Source organism: Xenopus laevis, chromosome 4L (assembly GCF_017654675.1).
Source record: "Xenopus laevis strain J_2021 chromosome 4L, Xenopus_laevis_v10.1, whole genome shotgun sequence".
In the NCBI taxonomy this organism is placed as follows: domain Eukaryota; kingdom Metazoa; phylum Chordata; class Amphibia; order Anura; family Pipidae; genus Xenopus; species Xenopus laevis.
The window spans coordinates 154,987,245-155,008,641 of NC_054377.1; the positions used below are offsets into that span (position 1 = coordinate 154,987,245).

Here is a 21,397-nt window from a genome sequence, read left to right on the forward strand (position 1 = left end):
GGGACAGCGTTAATGAGTGGGGGGACAGTGTTAATGAGTGGGGGGGACAGCGTTAATGAGTGGGGGGGACAGCGTTAATGAGTGGGGGGACAGCGTTAATGAGTGGGGGGACAGCGTTAATGAGTGGGGGGGACAGCGTTTATGAGTGGGGGGACAGCGTTTATGAGTGGGGGGACAGCGTTAATGAGTGGGGGGACAGCGTTTATGAGTGGGGGGACAGCGTTTATGAGTGGGGGGACAGCGTTAATGAGTAGGGGGACAGCGTTAATGAGTGGGGGACGACAGCGTTAATGAGTGGGGGACAGCGTTTATGAGTGGGGGACAGCGTTTATGAGTGGGGGGACAGCGTTAATGAGTAGGGGGACAGCGTTTATGAGTGGGGGGACAGCGTTTATGAGTGGGGGGACAGCGTTTATGAGTGGGGGGACAGCGTTAATGAGTAGGGGGACAGCGTTAATGAGTGGGGGGACAGCGTTAATGAGTGGGGGGACAGCGTTTATGAGTGGGGGGACAGCGTTTATGAGTGGGGGGACAGCGTTTATGAGTGGGGGGACAGCGTTTATGAGTGGGGGGACAGCGTTAATGAGTAGGGGGACAGCGTTAATGAGTGGGGGGACAGCGTTTATGAGTGGGGGGGACAGCGTTAATGAGTGGGGGGACAGCGTTTATGAGTGGGGGGACAGCGTTAATGAGTGGGGGGACAGCGTTTATGAGTGGGGGGACAGCGTTTATGAGTGGGGGGACAGCGTTTATGAGTGGGGGGGACAGCGTTAATGAGTGGGGGGGACAGCGTTAATGAATGGGGGGACAGCGTTTATGAGTGGGTGGACAGCGTTAATGAGTGGGGGGACAGCGTTAATGAGTGGGGGGACAGCGTTAATGAGTGGGGGAGCGTTTATGAATGGGGGGACAGCGTTTATGAATGGGGGGACAGCGTTTATGAATGGGGGGACAGCGTTAATGAGTGGGGGGACAGCGTTAATGAGTGGGGGGACAGCGTTACGGGAGGAACATACCAGTATTTGATACATTGGCCCCCGAGGATTAAGTGGCAGTGGGTGGGAGAGACTCGGTATCTTTACACTGACTGTACATTCCAGGCCGTATTCTCGTTACTAATATTCTTATTACGTTTTGTTCAGATGGGAATTCTGACCCCACAAGGCCAGCAGGCTCCTCCCCCATACCCAGTTCAAGGGCAAGTAAACCAGCCTGTTGTACAGCAGCCCTCCACCCCAATGTTTGTGGCGCCCCCTCCCAGACCCCAGAGACTGCTGCATTCTGAAGCGTACCTCAAGTACATCGAGGGGCTGACGGCAGAATCCAACTGGATCACTAAATGGGACCACACGCTGTCAGGTGAGTCTAAACAACATGAGGAAACTTATTGGCCTTTTCTATTGTGGCACAGAAAATGGTAAAATGTGGTTGCTATTGGCATCAGACTCCGGCAACCAGAAAGTCTATTATTGTCACCCCTGACTGGTTGCTAGCGTGAGAGGGGCGGATATGTAGAGGGGAGATGTATAATACAGAGGGGGAGGGGAGATATATAATACAGAGGGGAGGGGAGATATATAATACAGAGGGGGAGGGGAGATATATAATACAGAGGGGGAGGGGAGATATATAATACAGAGGGGGAGGGGAGATATATAATACAGAGGGGAGGGGATATATATATAATACAGAGGGGAGGGGATATATATAATACAGAGGGGAGGGGATATATATATAATACAGAGGGGAGGGGATATATATAATACAGAGGGGAGGGGATATATATATAATACAGAGGGGAGGGGATATATATAATACAGAGGGGAGGGGATATATATATATATACAGAGGGGAGGGGATAAATAAATAATATATATATATATATATATATATATATATATAATACAGAGGGGGAGGGGATATATATATATAATACAGAGGGGGGAGATATATAATACAGAGGGGGAGGGGATATATATATATATAATACAGAGGGGGGGAGATATATATAATACAGAGGGGGAGGGGAGATATATAATACAGAGGGGGAGGGGAGATATATAATACAGAGGGGGAGGGGAGATATATAATACAGAGGGGGAGGGGAGATATATAATACAGAGGGGAGGGCATATATATAATACAGAGGGGAGGGGATATATATATAATACAGAGGGGAGGGGATATATATAATACAGAGGGAGGGGATATATATAATACAGAGGGGAGGGGATATATATATATATATATATATATATATATATAAAATACAGAGGGATATATATAATACAGAGGGGAGGGGATATATATAATACAGAGGGGAGGGGATAAATATATATATATATATATATATATATATATATATACAGAGGGGGAGGGGATATATATATATATAATACAGAGGGGGAGGGGAGATATATAATACAGAGGGGGAGGGGAGATATATAATACAGAGGGGGAGGGGAGATATATAATACAGAGGGGGAGGGGAGATATATAATACAGAGGGAGGGGAGATATATAATACAGAGGGGAGGGGAGATATATAATACAGAGGGGGAGGGGAGATATATAATACAGAGGGGGAGGGGAGATGTATAATACAGAGGGGAGGGGAGATATATAATACAGAGGGGAGGGGAGATATATAATACAGAGGGGGGGAGATATATAATACAGAGGGGGAGGGAGATATATAATACAGAGGGGGAGGGGAGATATATAATACAGAGGGGAGGGGAGATATATAATACAGAGGGGGAGGGGAGATATATAATACAGAGGGGGAGGGGATATATACAAGTGCTTATGCTCAGTTTATTTTGGCCACAAGTGGGTGTAACTGTAGGATGAAGCCCCGCCCCTGTGCATGTTGCAGTTGGTAGAGTTCCGCTTAGACTGTGCCGTTTTGTTTCAGCGCGGCGGAGGGACGTCCACTTGACTAAAGAGCAGGAGAGTCGCCTCCCCTCCCATTGGCTGAAAAGTAAAGGCGCTCACACCACCATGGCCAACGCTCTGTGGCGCCTGCGGGACCTGATGCTGCGCGACACCCTGAATATCCGCCAGGCCTACACCCTGGACAATGTGTGAGCCCCCAGCATGCACTGCTCCCAGGGACGCTCTTATTGCTGCTTTTTATTTGCCCTTCCCCTGTGTTCTGTTAATTTTGTCTGTTTGGGGGACGAGGGGCGGGTGTTACTGATTCTAAGTGCAACCCCCGTGGTTTTACATTAAATTTCCTTCTTTCAACAATCCGACCCTGAACTGGTTCTTTATGGGAACAATAATTAACCTTTTCTTTGCCTGTTTCTCACTTCCTTCCTTGTGTAATGCAGCTCTGTCTGTCTGTCTGTCTGTCTGTCTGTACAGTGTATTGTCTGTCTGTCTGTCTGTACAGTGTATTGTCTGTCTGTCTGTCTGTCTGTACAGTGTATTGTCTGTCTGTCTGTACAGTGTATTGTCTGTCTGTCTGTCTGTACAGTGTATTGTCTGTCTGTCTGTACAGTGTATTGTCTGTCTGTCTGTACAGTGTATTGTCTGTCTGTCTGTCTGTACAGTGTATTGTCTGTCTGTCTGTCTGTACAGTGTATTGTCTGTCTGTCTGTCTGTACAGTGTATTGTCTGTCTGTCTGTCTGTACAGTGTATTGTCTGTCTGTCTGTACAGTGTATTGTCTGTCTGTCTGTACAGTGTATTGTCTGTCTGTCTGTCTGTACAGTGTATTGTCTGTCTGTCTGTCTGTACAGTGTATTGTCTGTCTGTCTGTACAGTGTATTGTCTGTCTGTCTGTCTGTCTGTCTGTCTGTACAGTGTATTGTCTGTCTGTCTGTCTGTCTGTCTGTCTGTCTGTACAGTGTATTGTCTGTCTGTCTGTACAGTGTATTATCTGTTGGTACAAGGGCACAGCTGGTATATGATATGTTTATACACTAAGGGGCATATTTGTTAACATTAGAGACAAACCTCACCGGTCTTGTTGCCCATAGCAACCAATCTGCAATTACCTATATGGGCAACAAGACCGGTGAGGTTTGTCTCCAATCTAAATGACACCCCCTCCCAACTGTGCTGATCTTCACAGGACAAGTCTGATTTTGATCTTGTGGATCCGAGTGGAATTGTACTATAGGGGCGGGGCATATTAGACTGAGGCTACAGTGGGAGGGGACAGAGAATGAAACAATGGGGACAGCGTATCTGTCATGTGATCAATGTAAAGTGTTGTCTCTGATTGGCTCCCCTATTTCTATTCCCAATGTGTCCCTGTCTCACCTCCATCCCTAACTCTTCTACCACTTAATTTGGGGCTCTCGGCCAAAGAGTGACCCCCACAGCCAATCACATGCATTTCACTGGATATTTGGCTTTGTCTGAGGCTTTGGGCCAATCATCTGCAGCCGGGAGCCGGAAGGATTATTATAAGCCAATGAGGACACAAAGAAGTTAAGGAGAAATATTTCTTTGAGGGTCACATTAGGGTTACGGACCCCCAGTAGGAAAACTGCTTTACAGCAAATAACTTCCAGCAAAAGTGAAAATGCCCCCAATGTTATAGACAATAATGAATAATAATGGGTCCCACACGATCATTACATGTCAAATCTGACCCTCCCCCTGCCACAAGAACAAGGACGGGGAATAGCCAATCACAACTCCTTATTCAAATCTAGGCCGCAGTTCCCTGTCAGGTCAGCCTGGCTTCTGATTGGTTCCTGTGCTACAGTGAGATGAGCAAATGGGTGGGACTAAGATTTATTGGGGGGAAACTGCTGAAAACAACAACATTGTCCTCTCAGTGGATTTAGTGTAAGAAACCGACACCTTTTTACATAATATTTACTTCCAAACCTGCGACTCCCCAAACATCACTGAACTTCACTATAAAGTGACTGGGGTACTTTTATATTTATTTTATTCAGACAAATTACATTTACAATCATGTGATTTCAGACCCCACTAAATCAACGTGTAACAATCAGCGGAGGAGGCAAAATGGCCCCCCAACAAGGGACGAGGGATAAAGGGGGCTAAAGGACGAAGCAAATCCTAAAGTTAAAAAAAACCCTAAACCTACATAGACCCCCCCCTCCTCCCCAAGAAAATGCCCCTAAGTCTTTATTTCCCCCTCGGTGCAGATTCTGTCCAATGGAGTTCACGGCCGCCATCTTCTTCTCTTCGGATTGAGACTGGCGCCTCCGCAATGACCAACTGCGCCGACACTGCGCTCGCTCCCCCGGCAACTCCGCTACAGACAATCTGCACCGAGGGGGAACTAAAGACTTGGGGGCATTTGCCTGGGGTGGAGGGAGGGGAGTCTATGTAGGGGGGGGGTTACTATACGGTTCAATTCTCCTTTAAGGCTGGGGTTTGGGGGGGGGCAGCTAGAAGGGAAAGGGATTAGGAAGATCCACCCTGAGAGCATCATTATATACAGGGGGTAATGGAAGAGGGGCATCTAATCACACTGGGGCAGTATGGGCTCAGCTGGGGCTTCCTCTGCCCAATCACTGAGGGATGAGTCGTAGCCATGGCAACTGCCCATATAATCTCTCCTTATGAGTTGATTGGTCAGGCTCATTCGTCCCCTAATAACTAATATTGTTATTTAGAATCATTGCAGGGAATTCTGGGGCACATGATAATTATTACAATAAGATCATTTCATTAAGTCATTAATCAGCAAAATCAGGAATATTAACTCCATTCCAGTTGGATCTGTGTCTCCATTCAGCAAAGTGGTTGGCTCCTCCCACAGACGGGGGTTTGTTTTATTCGTCACATCCGGGTACAAATCTGTCCAATAAAATGACTTTAATGGAAAGAAAAGCAGACATTGGCTCACCATGAATTCACCCATTGGACGATCCTGATCCGTATGTAGAATTTCTAAAAGTCTGAAGTGTTGATTGTGGCACAAAGTGAATTGCACAGACTGACAACAGAAATGGTACAAAGTGCAAATATTGTTTCACTGAATCTCCATCACTTGGTGCCAAGAATCTGGCAGGTGTCCGAGGCTTCTCCATCATCCGACTCGTCCTGCACAAGAAATATTCAGACTTATTTCTAATTATTTCTTCTAGGTTTGCTTGTAAACTAATTGATTTGTTTATTACTTTAGTTCAGCCATATTGTGTTTCTGTAGAGGAGCAAGAAGAGTAGAACAAGAGCTTTTGCTTTCAGCCCATTTATGAGCCCTGCATAAACAACACCCACTTTATCCCATGTGAGCAAAAAGCCTGATCAGCACAAGCCGATTCGTTGCACTTGTGTCGCAGGAGGGGGGAGGGGACTTACTGTCCCTTTAATGTTTCACTGATATTTATTCAGACAGAACAAGCAGTGGCCACTTTCAGTGATAGAATTTGGATGTTGCTGTGAATATCGGTTTGGCATCTCTGTCTCTTGTTCATCAGACTAAAGCCGCCCGTAGACGCAAAGATTCGTACGATCGGACGTCCCCATCTCCCGACCCGCCACTGACCATTCAGATGAAATAAAGAAGTAATAAAAGAGCCGATATTCTGCCCCTGACAGTAATCGTACGATACTTATGTCTGACAGTCTCCCTCTGATATCGGCAGATCAGCAATACACACACAGATATTATCCGCAGAAATCTTCTAACCTGTCCCATCGACCAAACGACCCATCTCCGTGGGACCAAAAATGTCGGGACTCTCCACACACGGTCCGAAAATCGTACAAATCCTCGATTCATACGATTGGATCTTTGTGTCTATGGGCAGCTTAAGCCCGCCCTGGTTGCTAGGGGCAACAGGACAGTTACTTATACAACTCTCTGATTCTCTTTCAGTCCAGTCACAATACAGGGAAATGAAAGACTTGTGTATAAGAGAACAGTTTCCTACCTCCAATGGCTCAAACAAAGAGCCGTCTCCATACATGGGATTGGGTATTGATACCAGTGCCACATTTTTCTTTTCACCACCACTTCCCTCTTCTGTATCAGCCTGAAATGAGAATTGAATGTTAGCCCCACCCACATAATACTGTTTCCTGTCACATGGCAATGCGCCATTATTATTAGTGGGTGTCCATGTGTAGGGAGTTACAGTTGGGAAGCACTTAGAGGAGCAGTTAGTGGAGCAGTTAGTGGAACAGTCAGTGGAGCAGTTAGAGGAGCAGATAATGGAGTAGTTAGTGGAGCAGTTAGTGGAGCAGTTAGTGGAGCAGTTAATGGAGCAGTTAGTGGAGCAGTTAGAGGAGGAGTTAGTGGAGCAGTTAGAGGAGCAGTTAGTGGAGCAGTTAGTGGAGCAGTTAGAGGAGGAGTTAGAGGAGCAGTTAGAGGAGCAGTTAGAGGAGGAGTTAGAGGAGCAGTTAGTGGAGCAGATAATGGAGTAGTTAGTGGAGCAGTTAGTGGAGCCAGTTAGAGGAGGAGTTAGTGGAGCAGTTAGAGGAGCAGTTAGTGGAGCAGTTAGAGGAGGAGTTAGAGGAGCAGTTAGAGGAGCAGTTAGAGGAGGAGTTAGAGGAGCAGTTAGTGGAGCAGTTAGAGGAGCAGTTAGAGGAGCAGTTAGTGGAGCAGTTAGAGGAGCAGTTAGTGGAGCAGTTAGAGGAGGAGTTAGAGGAGCAGTTAGTGGAGCAGTTAGAGGAGCAGTTAAAGGAGGAGTTAGTGGAGCAGTCAGAGACTCCAATGAGGAGGCTGGAGAGGGTGACAACTGCCAGTATAGGTTCTCTAGTGTCAGGAGTAGGAGAATCTTGAGGGTCTCCAGGAATGTCCTACTCGCCCAGTACTGGGGACTAGTTGTCGATCTGTGAGTGAGACCTCTGGGTGTTGTAACACTACAGCTGTGATTGCCATTATTGTGTAAGGGGTGAAAGTGTTTGAGCATTTATGAAATGACTGACTATTTTACTATCCAATCAGCAACAGCCAAGAGATTGTGGTTTTAAAGGAGACCCGTCACCCAAAAAAATGATTCCAAATCACGTTAGTCAAGCAAAATGAACAAAGAAGGCTCCAGGGCCTGATGGCATACACCCCCGGGTTCTAAGAGAGCTTAGTTCAGTTTTAGACCAGCCCTTATTTCTGATTTTCTCAGATTCACTGTCATCTGGTATGGTGCCTATGGATTGGAGAAAAGCTGATGTTATTCCAATATTTAAAAAGGGATTACGATCTCAGCCTGGCAATTATAGGCCAGTAAGTCTGACATCTGTGGTGGGCAAATTATTTGAAGACTTGTTAAGGGATCACATTCAAAATGTTGTCCTAGTGAATGTCATTATGAGCAGCAATCAGCATGGCTTTATGAAGGATAGGTCATGTCAGACGAATTTGATTGCATTTTATGATGAGGTAAGTAAGATTCTGGACAGTGGGGGGGCAGTAGATCTATTTGGATTTTGGCAAAGCGTTTGATACTGTGCCCCACAAACGACTGCTTTCTAAACTAAGGTCTGTTGGGCTTAATGAAGTCGTTTGCACATGGATAGGAAACTGGCTACAGGATCGGGTACAGAGGGGGGTTGTTAATGGGACATTCTCTACTTGGAGTAAGGTTCTTAGTGGGGTCCCCCAGGGCTCGGTATTGGGGCCACTTTTATTTAACTTGTTCATTAATGACTTAGGGGAGGGTGTTGTAAGTAATGTATCAGTGTTTGCAGATGAGACAAAACTATCAGCCCAATTAATTCCATCCAGGATGTGGCACTTGCAACAGGATTTGGGCAAACTGGTGGCAGATGAGATGGTGTTTAGCAAGTGAGGGAATACAGGGAAATGGGCAATAGCTCATAGTACAACTTGATCCAGGGACTAGTGTGTAGTGATGGGCGAATTTATTTGCCAGGTGCGAATTTGCGGCGAATTTGCACGATTCGCCGCCAGCGAATAAATTTGCGAAGATTCGCGGCAAAAATTTGCTGGCGTCAAAAAAAATTTTTCCGAAAGAACGGACGCGAATTTTTCCGCGAAGCAAAACGGCGCAAATTCGCCCATCACTACTAGTGTGATTTCTATTTAGTAGTCAGAAAGAAATTTTTTCTGCCTCTCAGGCAAATTGGAGAGCCTTCAGATGTTTGTTTTTTTGTCTTCCTCTGGATCAACTGGCAGTTAGGCAGGTTATATAAAGGAGAACTAAACCCTAAAAACCAATGTGGCTACAAATGTCCTATTTTCTATAGTGAACTTATTGCACGAGGCTAAAGTTTGAGCTTGTCAATAGCAGCAATGATCCAGGACTTCAAACTTGTCACAGGGGGTCACCATCTTGGAAAGTGTCTGTGACACTCACATGCTCAGTGGGCTCTGATTGGCTGTTGAGAAGCTAAGCTTAGGGCTCGTCACTAATTATCCAGCAGCAGAAAATGAGCTTCCCTGGCTGTAATATAAGCTGATGCTACAGGTTTGCTGATTATTCAGTTCTGATGCTAATTGCACTGGTTTCTGTGCTGCCATGTAGTAATTATGTGTATTAATTACTAATCAGCCTTATATTGTGACATTTCTATTCTATGTGTACTGTATATTGTGAGTGGCTCCCTAAGCTCAGTAAGTGACAGCAGCACAGAGCATGTGAATCAGTGAATCAGCAGAAAAGAAGATGGGGAGCTACTGGGGCATCTTTGGAGACACAGATCTTTACTGCTAAAGGGCTGTGGTTGCCTTGGGCTGGTACAGAAGCACAAAACATCATGTTCAACATTTCTAGCTACTCCTTTAGTTAGGCTTAAGTTCCCCTTTAAGGTTGAACTTGATGGACGTGTCTTTTTTGAAGCTCACTTACCAAGTTACTATATATTACTTTATTATTACTATTTATTATTTAAGACTGTTTATTTTTGCTATTTATTGTTTACCTATTGTATAATTACAATGAATTATCTATTACTATTTTCTATTACTCTGTATTATTGCTGTATATAATCTATTACTATTTATTCCAACATCTTGATCTACTAGTTCAGCTCGTTCTTATTATGTTGGCTATGAAATAGCCAACATACTGTTCTTTGAGTTCAGCTCGTTCTTCTTCTTATTATTATTGGCAAACCCCATTTTCTAAACGCTACTCCTCCTACAGTTTTAGGGGTGCAAGCGCCAAACTTTCCACACTTATTCCTCTTATAGCAAAGTACGTTGCTTGTGCTTTAATAAGCGATCCCACCCACCCGCCCTGTGGCGACCCCCGACGACCCCTTTTTTCCCATTGACTTTGACAGGGAAAAATTTAAAATCGCCGCCACTCGTACAGTTTTGAAAATACAGTCCCCAAACTCGGACCACATATAGTTGATGTCACCCCGAATAAAAATAAGTATTTTGGGGGGGCACCCCAAAGTGGGCGGAGCTACCAACGCCCAATGAAAATTGAGCAATTTTCTATACGCTACTCCTCCCAGAGGTTTAGGAGTACAATTATGATACTTTGCACACTTGTTCGACTCATACTCGAATAGGTTGCTTGTGCTTTGTTAAGTGATCCCACCCTCCGTGCCCCTGTGGCGACCCCCCGACGACCCCTTTTTTCCCCATAGACTTTCATTGGAAAACTTCAAACTTTTGCCACTTGTACAGCTTTGAAGTTACACTCACCAAACTTGGCTCATTTAGTCATGAGGTGAAGCTGAAAAATTCTGTCCTATTTTGGGGACCCAAAAAAGTGGGCGGAGCCGCAAACAACCAATCAGATTTTCCCTATTGACTTCAATGAGAAAATGTAAACAGCTGTAATTCTCACAGTATTAAAGCTAGAGCTCCCCAAACTTGGCACCGTGGGTCACTGGGTGACTCGGCTAAAATTTACCTAAAGTGGGCGGAGTCTACAACAGCCAATCAAATTTCAGCCATTCAAATAAATAGGAAAATGTTAAACTGCTGCCGCTCTTAGACGGTTAATGGCAGGGTCCTCAAACTTGGCACAGTTGGTCACTGGGGGACTGGGATTAAAATTAAGAAAAGTGGGTGGAGCCAAAACCAACCAATCAGATTTCTTTGATTGGTTTTAATGAGAACAATTAAGAAGGCTGCCATTCTCTCAGTATTGATGTCAGGGACCTTGAATATCACAAATGTGGTCGCTGGGGGTTTCCACTTCAAGTTTAGAAAAAGTGGGCGGAGCCACCAACAACCAATCGAATTTCATTCATTGATTTTCACTAGAAAAAAATAAAAATGCTGCCATTTTTACACATTAAATCACAGCATTCACAAACTTTGGAATGTTAGTCACTGAGTGACTGTGGTTCATAATTATGAAAAAAGGGGCGGGGCAACAACAGCCAATCAGATTTCAGCCATTGACCTTAAAGAAAAATGATAAACTGCTGCTATTATCACAGTTTAAATGCTAGGTGTACCAAACTTGGCTCAATTACTCACTGGGTGACTGCGGTCAAAATTTAGGAAAAGTGGGTGGAGCCAAAAACAGCCAATCAGTTTTCACCTCTTGACTTCAATGTAAAATTTTGTATTACCGCCGTTCTCACAGTTTTAAAACCGGAGGCCCCAAACTTGGCACTGACCATGACTAGGTAACTGGGGTTAAAATTCAGAAAACTGGGTGGAGCTTAAGACAGCCAATCACATTTTACCAAACGCTATTCAATGGGAATATTTAAATTCAATCTTACACTGTTAATGTAAGAGTGCTCAAACTTGGTCCATTTGGTGAAGGGGTGACTGGGATGCAAATTTTTAAAAGTGGGCGGAGCCAAAAATAACCAGTTTGTTTGAATGGATTTCAATGGTAAAATTGGATTGGCTTTAAATTTCACCGTTTTAATCCGGATTCTACCGACTTTGTGTCCTCTCTAGGCACCGGGGGCGACTGGGCAAGACACCTATAGCGTTTCATAGCCAACATCCCGTGGTTTCTTCAGAAACGACACCCTCTAGTTATTATTATTATTATTAGCGCCCCCCGGTTTTCTAAACGCTACTCCTCCTACAGTTTTAGGGGTACAAGCGCCAAACTTTCCACACCTATTCGCCTTATAGCAAAGTACGTTGCTTGTGCTTTAGTAAGTGATCCCACCCACTGCGCCCGTGCGGCGGACCACCGAAGACGCCGTTTTTCGTATTGACTTTGATAGGGAAAATTTTCAAATCGCTGCCGTTCATACAGTTTTGAAGCGACACTCCCCAAACTCGGACCGCATATTGTTGGTGCCACCCCGAATAAAAATATGTATTTTTGGGGGGCACCCCAAAGTGGGCGGAGCTACCAACAGCCAATGAAATTTTAGCAATTTTCTAAACGCTACTCCTCCCAGAGGTTTAGGAGTACAATTATGATACTTTGCACACTTGTTCGACTCATACCCGAATAGGTTGCTTGTGCTCTGTTAAGCGATCCCACCCTCCGTGCCCCTGTGGCGGCCCCCCAAAGACCCCATTTTTTCCCATAGACTTTCATTGGAAAATTTGAAACTTTTGCCACTCGTAGAGCATTAAAGTTACACTCACCAAACTTGGGTCACTTAGTCATGGGGTCAACCTGAAAAGTTCTGTCACATTTTGGGGACTCCAAAAAGTGGGCGGAGCAACAAACAGCCAATCAGATTTTCCCTATTGACTTCAATGAGAAAATGTCAAACACTGTCATTCCCACAGTGTTAAAGCCAGAGACCCCAAACTTGGCACCATGGGTCACTCGGGTTAGAATTTGGAAAAGTGGGCGGAGTCTACCACAGCCAATCAAATATTAGCCATTTGTTTAAATGGGAAAAGTTAAAACTGTCGCCGCTCTTAGATTGTTCATGGGAGGGGCCTCAAACTTGGCACAGTTGGTCACTGGAGGACCGGGATCAAAATCTGGAACAGTGGGTGGAGCCAAAAACAACCAATCAGATTTCTTTGATGATTTAAATGGGAAAAATTAAAATTGCTGCCATTTGCACGTTATTGATGTCATGGACCTCGAATATCACAAATGTGCTCACTGGGTGTTTGCACTTCAAAGTTAGGAAAAGTGGGTGGAGCCACCAACAACCAATCAAATGTCATTCATTGATTTTCAATAGAAAAACATAAAATTGCTGCCATTTTTACATGTTAAATGTCATGATTCCGAAACCTTAAAGTGTTAGTCACTTGGTGACTCTGGTTCAGAATTAGGGAAAAAAGGGGGAGCGGCAACAACAGCCAATCAGATTTCAGCCATTGACCTTAATGAAAAACGCCAAATTGCTGCTATTATTACGGCGTCAATGCCAAGTGTCCCAAACTCAGCACAATTACTCACTGGGTGACTGTGGTCAAAATTTAGGAAAAGTGGGCGGAGCCAATAACAGCCAATTAGATTTTACCTATTGACTTCAATGTAAAAGTTACAAATACTGCCATTCTCACAGTTGTAAAGCCAGAGGCCCCAAACTTGGTTCAGACCATGACTGGGTGACTGGGGTTAAAATTCAGAAAACTGGGTGGAGCTTAAAACAGCCAATCAAATGTTACCTATTGCTAATCAATGTCAATATATAAGTTGCTGCCATTCTTTCACAGTTAATGGCAGGGACATCAAACTTGGCACAGTCGCTCACAGGGGGACTGGGATTCAAATTTTAAAAGTGGGTGGAGCCAAAAACAGCCAATCAGGTTTTTTGATTGATTTTAATGGTACAATTTGATCTGCTTCAATTTTCTCTGTTTTAAACCAGATTCTACCAACTTTGTGTACTCTCTATGCACCAGGGGCGACTGGCCCCAACACCTCTTGCGTTTCAAAACCAACATCTTGTGGTTTCTTCAGAAACGACACCATCTAGTTATCTATTACTATTTATTATCTATTACTATTTGGTATTTAGGGCCCTATTTATGATTGTGAATAATCACACTGGGTTTTGGGCCTGATTCCCTTTGCAATTTTCAGATTTTTTGCCCGTGCTGGGCTTTTGTTTAAAAAAACCTAAAAAAAAAAAACAGTTTGTCAGCTTTTAGTAAATAGTAATAAACATTAGTAAATAGTAATAGATAATTACTATTAATTGTTAGCAAACTCAAAATAATAAAGAGGGTCCTTAGTATTCTACTATTCTTATTTATTTCTATTACAGGTATGGGACCTGTTATCCAGAATGCTCGGGACCTGGGTTTTTCCAGATAAGGGATCTTTCCATAATTTGGATCTTCATACCTTAAGTCTACTAGAAAATCATGTAAACATGAAATAAGCCCAATAGGCTGGTTTTGCCTCCAATAAGGATTAATTATATCTTAGTTGAGATCAAGTAGAAGCGACTGTTTTATTATTACACAGAAAAAGGAAATCATTTTTAAAAATTTGGATTATTTGATTATAATGGAGTGTATGGGAGAACTTTCTGGATAACAGGTTTCCGGATACTATAGCATTTATTATTATTTATTGCTGTTATCTATTACAATTTATTATGTATCATTGCCATTTATTGTTCCTATTTACTATTATTATTATTTTGTATCATTTATTAGCACTTTTTAATATTTCTTACTTTGCACTGGCAGTTGGGGCTCAATACATTTGAGTCCAGAGATACTGATTACTGATTGGAGAAGTATATTCCCATCTCATTGGTCCAGTCTCTTTGCTTGTTGAGCCAATCAGCACCTATTCTGTATAACTGACGCCTCACCTTAAAATAGCTGAACTGGAAACCTTTGGATTGTTGTCTGTAATAGAAGCCCCCGGCTGAGAAAGCGACGACCATGAGAGAAACCACCAGTGCGGCCACGAGACCTACGGCCATGGGATTAGAGATCCCCCCGATGCTCTCCTCCTGTGAGACACAGAATATAATGTGAGTCTCATAGAGACAAAACTCTGCGGTCACTTCTATGTTTCTACTGAGCAACTGCAGCAAAACAGATGGGACACTCGAATCACTTGAAACTGCTAAAATTCCTTTGTCAAATGGCGAGTTCTAAATCTCATAGGAATGAATAGAACGTGGGGTTTTATTTATTAAAATATTAGGGGGTATTTACTACAACTCAACTTTATCTCACTCTATAGAAAAACATTCAACCAAATCCGAGTACCCTTAATTTATGGGCATGGGATAAAGTTGCAACAAAATCATGCAGCATATCGAATCGGGCAACTTTTTTGATTTGATGCCCAAAAATGAGACTTCTACAGATTATCGAACAAAAACAATCCAGAAACTCTAGAAGATCAAGATGAAGGCAAGAATCACCTTCAAATTGTAAAACATCTGCCTTTGACTTTCAACACATTTTAGCTGCAGTATTTTTGGATTTGTCTCGGTTTTAACGCAGACAAAAAGTCCGACCATTTATTAAATTAGAGTTCTGATAATTATTTATTTAAGAAAAAAACGTTAATAACAAAAACCAGATTCTGTGACTTGAATTAAATTGGCAAGAAAATAATCATATCACTCAAATTATTTGAGTTTTCGGGCAAAGCCCTCAAAAAAAACCTTGAACATCATGAAGGCTAGTAACATCTTCAAAATGGTTCAAGGGATTTCTGTTATTGACTCCTACATGACTTCGACAGGTTTTAGGTGTATTTTATGATTCAAACTATTTCCAGGTTCGGGGTATAATAGATCTCAAAATATTTGATTTTTTTTTTAACCCGAAAATGTGAGTTTTGACCAAAAAAATCAACTCAAAAACTCGAATTTTTGTGGAAAACCCAACTCAAGCCTTAATAAATAATCCCCTAATTGTCCATTTGGTGAGGCAGTTGACAAAATCAAGTAGACTTTTCTGATTGAACCCCTCCTTGTGTGGCCAACGCTACAGGCCAGTGCACAGAATGATATTGACCAATCGCTGCCTCTCATCCAGTTCTATCCATTCAGACTCAGGACTCACACACATGTAGAAATTACCGGCAAGAGTGGAGCTTTGAGTGGTCCCTTAATGAGGTGGATGATCCCATTGAAGGAAGGAATGTCCCACTGAATGATGACTTGATTGTTTACCAACTTGGAACACTGAGGGGTGAAAAGAAAAACATTGGCAGCAAAGAGTTAAATCTAACAATACTGAGATCATTAGGATAAGCCATGATATGTCAGTAGTACAGAAATGAGATCCAGTATCCAGAAACCAGTTATCCAGACACCTGTCTATGGGAGACGGGGCATCTCCCATAGACTTCATGTAAATCAAATAATTCAACATGTTTAAATGATGTTTTAGCAGATTTGAAGTACAGAGATCCAAATTACAGAAAGACCCCTTATCCGTAAAGCCCCAGGTCCTGAGCATTCTGGATAACAGGTCCCAAAACTAAACTTCTCAATATGTATGCCACGATAAAGTGTTCAAGCAACAATGTATTTTCAGTGAAGTGTAACTCAAGAGAAACTAAAGTTCATTTCTTCAGCTTGTCACCAAATTTACCGGCAAAACCAGCGCAAATAAGGTGATTCACAAACACAACAGACAAATGAGGAGGGAAAGGAACTCACAACGGAACTTCTCCAGTTCGACTCACAAACATTCACATATGAGCAAAAAGATGGCAGTGAATCCGTTCGTTTAGATAAGGAATTGGCCAATTGTTTGGAAGAGCTTCTAATTAAAGACAGAAACGAGTACATTCCTGTATAATTGAGATCAAAATGAAAGAAAATTCATTTGCAGGTTTTTTTCCTTACAGCCTGGTGTAAATTAAGCCAGAAAAGCAAAACTTTTAGTCACAGAGCCACTAATCCCCTCGTGTGTCATCACATTGAACTGGGAAAGTTGGTGGATATAAACTTCAGCCTCAGCTTTCAAGAAAATACTCCTTTTACCTATTTATTCATTTGGTCATTTCATCTCTTATCTTTAGATTCGCTCCATCCCCTTTAATCTTTGGAGGGGCCCAGTGTAAAGGAATCCTGGCGAATCCCAGAGTGCAATGGAGAGACTTGCTAAGTACTATCTAATTTTTCCCCTTGCTCTGCTTTGGAGCAGTCCAGTGACATTTGCTTGGACTTTGGATGGGAAAGTTTGAAGAAAATACTTTATTTGCCACAATTCCTATTATTAGAATCAGAATGAGATTGACTAGTGATGATGATGATGTAGTGCTACGTGGGTTTGAGATGCTGAGGGCCTGGAACAAAGAGATCCGCTAGGTGTAGAGCAAACATACTGGACACTGTTCTTGGGGCTGAGAGTGAGGATCTAGAGAGAAAAAATATGAAGGTGGAAACATGGTGTAAGGACAGGTGGCAAGACCTTTGTTGAGTAAGGAGAGGACAACATGGGGCAGAAGAAAGGGAGATGTTGGTCAGTCTGGTCATACTGTGCTCATCCAATCTTCTCATTCCAGGTTGGACTGTGATGCCTACTTACCTGGTACTGCTCACACCTGCCAGAGGAATTTTCTGAAATAGACAGGTTGGATCCTATCTTGGACGGGATAAAACTTCCATCAGTCAAATTCTCATAGCCAAGCATTATGTCCATCTGAGATACATGGTGTTCTAGATCTCGCCAGGATAACGTCTAGAAAACAAACTCTGTATTTATTTCTAATTAAACTCCATTGGCCATGTGATAGGGGAACAGAAGATACACATAAAATCCTCATGCCTCAATATAAAGCACTGCGTAACTTGTCTGCACTAAATAAATAAATGATGATGATGATGAATATAATATATAATCTAAGGTAATGATAGGACTCCTTGCTCTACTTCATGTGCACAGGTAAAAACCTTGAAATAACAGTCTTTATATGCTCCAAGGGCAGTTGTGTAATTAGGGAAAACAGAGAGAGATGAAACAGGTAGGAAGGTGAATGTGAGAAGATGGTGAAGTTAGGTCAGAGGGGTGAAGCAAGTGAGAGGGGAACAAGAATCATGGACAAAGCTAAATAGGGCGCTCAGGTCCAACAGGGAAGACACAGACATTTTTGGGGGGAGGAGGCCACTGTGTCACTTTTTAAGACTTTTGCACTTAGCTCTTACTTTACTTTCCTCCATGCTCTTGTATTTTATTGGTACCTACCGTATTGGTATTGAAGCCAGCATCCACAGGTACAAAGAATGTTTTATATGATGTTGCATTGGAAAGAAATCCAAGAAATTCAGTGCCTTCCTGGGTGGCATTGGCATATTCCAATAGCATCTGCAAATGGACACCAGTAATATATGCGAGTTAGACTGGATCACTAATGGGAATCTCATGGCCAATAACTATACTGGCAAATATTTTACTGAGTGTGGCAAGAAAAAGAGGTCCCCTAATTGTTGTGTATCCATGATTCTGGGGTTGTCTTTGTGTTTGTGCCAGTTTTGCCTTATACATTATGGAAAGCAAAAGCCTCCAATACTTACTGAGTAAAAGATGAAGCAATGTGGGGTGGACTCCAGAACCTCCAGCAGATTCCCATTGCAGTAACTGCCATCTCCCACATATCTGTCAGGGCAAGAGCACTGCACATCTGGAAGGGGGAAGGAACGGATTCTTCAGTTACGGTAAATTGAATAAAACCCGTCAGCTCTTATCATTGAGAGCTATCTCCTCCCAGACCATTCCAGAGAGACTCATAACAATACTCAAGCCCCATACAGTGTTATGTGAGTCCAACACAACAAATATAAAATAATGGAAAATGAAGAGGTCAGTAAAAAGACAATAGGATAGAAAGGTTATAAATCACCCAACTTTCCAGAGTAAGATGTGACCTAGAGAAGGTTCTCACCTTGCACACGGAAGCAGAAGGCATCCCAAGTCTCACTCCTGTTAGTCCTTTGTTTGTAATCTACAATCCCAACATGATTGTTACCACAGTAAGGGTTTGGGTAGACGATAGGGTACCCAGCGGTCCAGTTGTGGAGCCATCCCACTGCACACATATGCATGCCCAACTAGAGAAACCAATCAAAGAGTTACTTGGAAACATCTGATCATGCAGCCTCTGGGCCTTGATTACTAAGTTCTTATGTAAGTACTGGTGCCATAATAGTCTCTATAGATTAATGCAATAGGGAGGCTTCATTATACCACTGGTAAGCAAATAACTGGATGGTTAGATTGTCCTCAGCAAGAAATCAGATGTCTGATTTCATATATTAACTGTGCCAGGACTTCCAGTTGCTTCCAATGTTCACTGGAGCCCATATTCACCAACTTTGTCTGCTCAGTGGTTGACCCAAAGTAGGAGATAAAGTCCAGCCCTGTGGAGCAGTGTATAATGTGCATGTACCTGCTGGGCTGCTGACAGTTGGTTGAAAGTGGCTAAGGTGGCTCCTTGTGCCGCACAGGCCTTCTCCGCCTCGGGGTACGTCAGCCGATATGTTCCTTTAGGCGACCGCAGGTGGAAAACTCCGACCTTCTTTTCTAGGAAACAAGTTTAGAGCAAATGCTGGGGGAGAGCTGCCAGCTGATTGGGTACAACTGTAGCAGGACAAGCAGACAACCCTCACCCTCTAATGATGCCATTAGCAGCCCAGGCACTTTGCTTCCAATTGCCCTTAAATGCTCAGTAGCCGTAGGTGTGTTTCATGCCTTTCTGGCCAAATAACAGGCACTGATTCCATAGATTTGTATGGCAGTTTTGCCCCCACACTCCCAAAATATTTTCTATAGGAAATTCAGTGGATTTTCTCCATCCCCTTATAGAAGAGGATAATTATTCCAGTCTGAACCCCCAAAATGCAGTTGTTCCTTATTGCACTGAGCTTTATTTGTTCTCTGGGTTACTAATTACCTAATATTATAATCATTGGACCCAAAATACACGACTATTGTCCCACGCCAGGGAAGTTTCTATTGATCATGTCACTACCTACCCCCGGCACAGGGCTGGCACCAAGGCCACATCCTACCCTCCTGGATAAGGCTGGACTCCATTACGTACAATTCAGAGAGAAGTAAAAGGCCAAACCTTGATAATGTAGATCAGTGCAGGCAGCGAGGGAGTGGCAGTTCCCATTTTGTTCCAGGCATCGGTCCACTGGAGGAATGGCTTTCTCTAAACACTGGATCCCATTACCAACATAACCATCGTGGCACTGACATGTCCGGATATTCTGCAAAGACACCACCGTCACTGCTAAATAGAATCCAAGCCAAAGTCACCCCCAAGGGTCAAAAACCCTGATCTGTTCTACATCTGTATTTCCTCTAAATAGCAAATACTGAACCCCCCATGCTCCAAGAGACAATCTCAGCACAAGACCTTACACTGGTGACCCCTATGGGCAAGGACGATGTAGAAGATTTGTGTCACGGCTGGCACCCGATACCAGAACAAATGCCAAGCACCCTGGTCTCGGCTCGGCTTCACCAGTAGTGTGACCACCGTTGGGCTTCGGGAGGAGCCCTCAGCTTACTTGGGTGCCACCTGGACTTAACGAGGGGTGCAAGGCGAGATGTTCTGGCTGGCGAAGGGGCACGGCTGTTTAGCAGAGTCTTTAGGCCGAAGGTCACGGTACAAATGGAGCAAGCGAGAGAATCGTCAGACAGGCTGGGTCGAGGCAGGCAGATAATCAGGCAGGCAAGGGTCAAACCGGGTAATCAAACAGAAGGGATCAGGCAGAAAGAGTAGTCGAAATGCAGGCAAGGGTCAAAGTTCGGATATCAGAATAGTCAGGAACAGGCAGGGATCAAAAACCAGGAATCACAGATAAAGTTTACAAGAACAAACAGCACAAGGCTTCAGGAACCACTAGAATAACAATTCTATCACGGGCAATGCAAAAAGTAAAACTGTAGCTTTAAATACATTTTGAATTTCGCGCCATTGCGCGCTGCCGCAATCACGCCAGCGCGCATGCGCCTATAAAATGCGGAAGTGCGCACCGCGCGCACACTAGGAAGCCGGCACACAGAGAGAAGAGGATCGGCGTAGCGGGCGTCCCCGCCGCACCACTAGACTACCAGGGACAGGTAATTTTATAACATTACCCCCCTCTCTAGGGGGGGCCACTGGACCCCCAGGTTTCCCAGGAAACTTGGTGTGGAATTGCTTCCTGAGGCGATCAGCCTTGATGTCTTCAACTGAGACCCAAGAGTTCTCCTCAGGACCAAAGCCCTTCCACCTAGTAAGGGAGTCAAGGAACTCTTGGATCTCATATTCAGGCTGACCTTCAACAAACACTGGGGGGAGGAACAGACAAGTGACGAACATTAGATGCAGGTTTTAAAAGGGAAACATGAAAGGAGTTAGAAATTTTGAAATTAGAAGGTAATTTTAGACGAACAGAGGAAGGATTGATTATGGCAGTGATGGGATATGGACCAATGAACCTGGGACCAAGTTTGGGAGAGGGAACCTTCTTTGTAGATAACCATACCAAGTCCCCCACCTTGTACTGAGGTGCCTCTCTACGGGATCTATCAGCATGTTTTTTCTGAGCCGAGGAAGCTGCGGACAGAGAGTTGTGGACCTGGGACCAAATCTTAGAAAATTGTTCTACAGAAACATTGGCAGAGGGTACAGGAGAGGCAGAACCAGAAAAAGAAAAAGCTTTGG

At 43.7% G+C, this 21,397-nt stretch overlaps 2 protein-coding genes across 2 annotated transcripts in view; one reads left to right on the top strand and one right to left on the bottom strand.

The window, feature by feature from the left end:
• LOC108705353 (protein polybromo-1-like) overlaps positions 1 to 3,252 on the top strand; it is a gene marked incomplete at its 5' end in the record, with an annotated part of 55,778 nt that extends 52,526 nt beyond the window's left edge. Inside the window, 2 exons of the mRNA XM_041591073.1 lie at positions 1,143 to 1,359; positions 2,918 to 3,252. Coding sequence (XP_041447007.1) covers positions 1,143 to 1,359; positions 2,918 to 3,090 — 390 coding nt within the window. The remainder of the gene's footprint in view (positions 1 to 1,142; positions 1,360 to 2,917) is intronic.
• Positions 3,253 to 4,894: 1,642 nt separating this feature from the next.
• LOC108705352 (stabilin-1-like) overlaps positions 4,895 to 21,397 on the bottom strand; it is a 145,973-nt gene continuing 129,470 nt past the window's right edge. Inside the window, exons 61-70 of the mRNA XM_041591026.1 lie at positions 19,808 to 19,952; positions 19,127 to 19,260; positions 18,623 to 18,788; positions 18,255 to 18,361; positions 17,926 to 18,045; positions 17,269 to 17,421; positions 15,810 to 15,914; positions 14,580 to 14,723; positions 6,872 to 6,973; positions 4,895 to 6,038 (exon numbers count right to left, since the gene is read on the bottom strand). Of these exons, the coding sequence (XP_041446960.1) occupies positions 5,982 to 6,038; positions 6,872 to 6,973; positions 14,580 to 14,723; positions 15,810 to 15,914; positions 17,269 to 17,421; positions 17,926 to 18,045; positions 18,255 to 18,361; positions 18,623 to 18,788; positions 19,127 to 19,260; positions 19,808 to 19,952 (1,233 nt within the window). The 3' untranslated portion in view covers positions 4,895 to 5,981. The remainder of the gene's footprint in view (positions 6,039 to 6,871; positions 6,974 to 14,579; positions 14,724 to 15,809; positions 15,915 to 17,268; positions 17,422 to 17,925; positions 18,046 to 18,254; positions 18,362 to 18,622; positions 18,789 to 19,126; positions 19,261 to 19,807; positions 19,953 to 21,397) is intronic.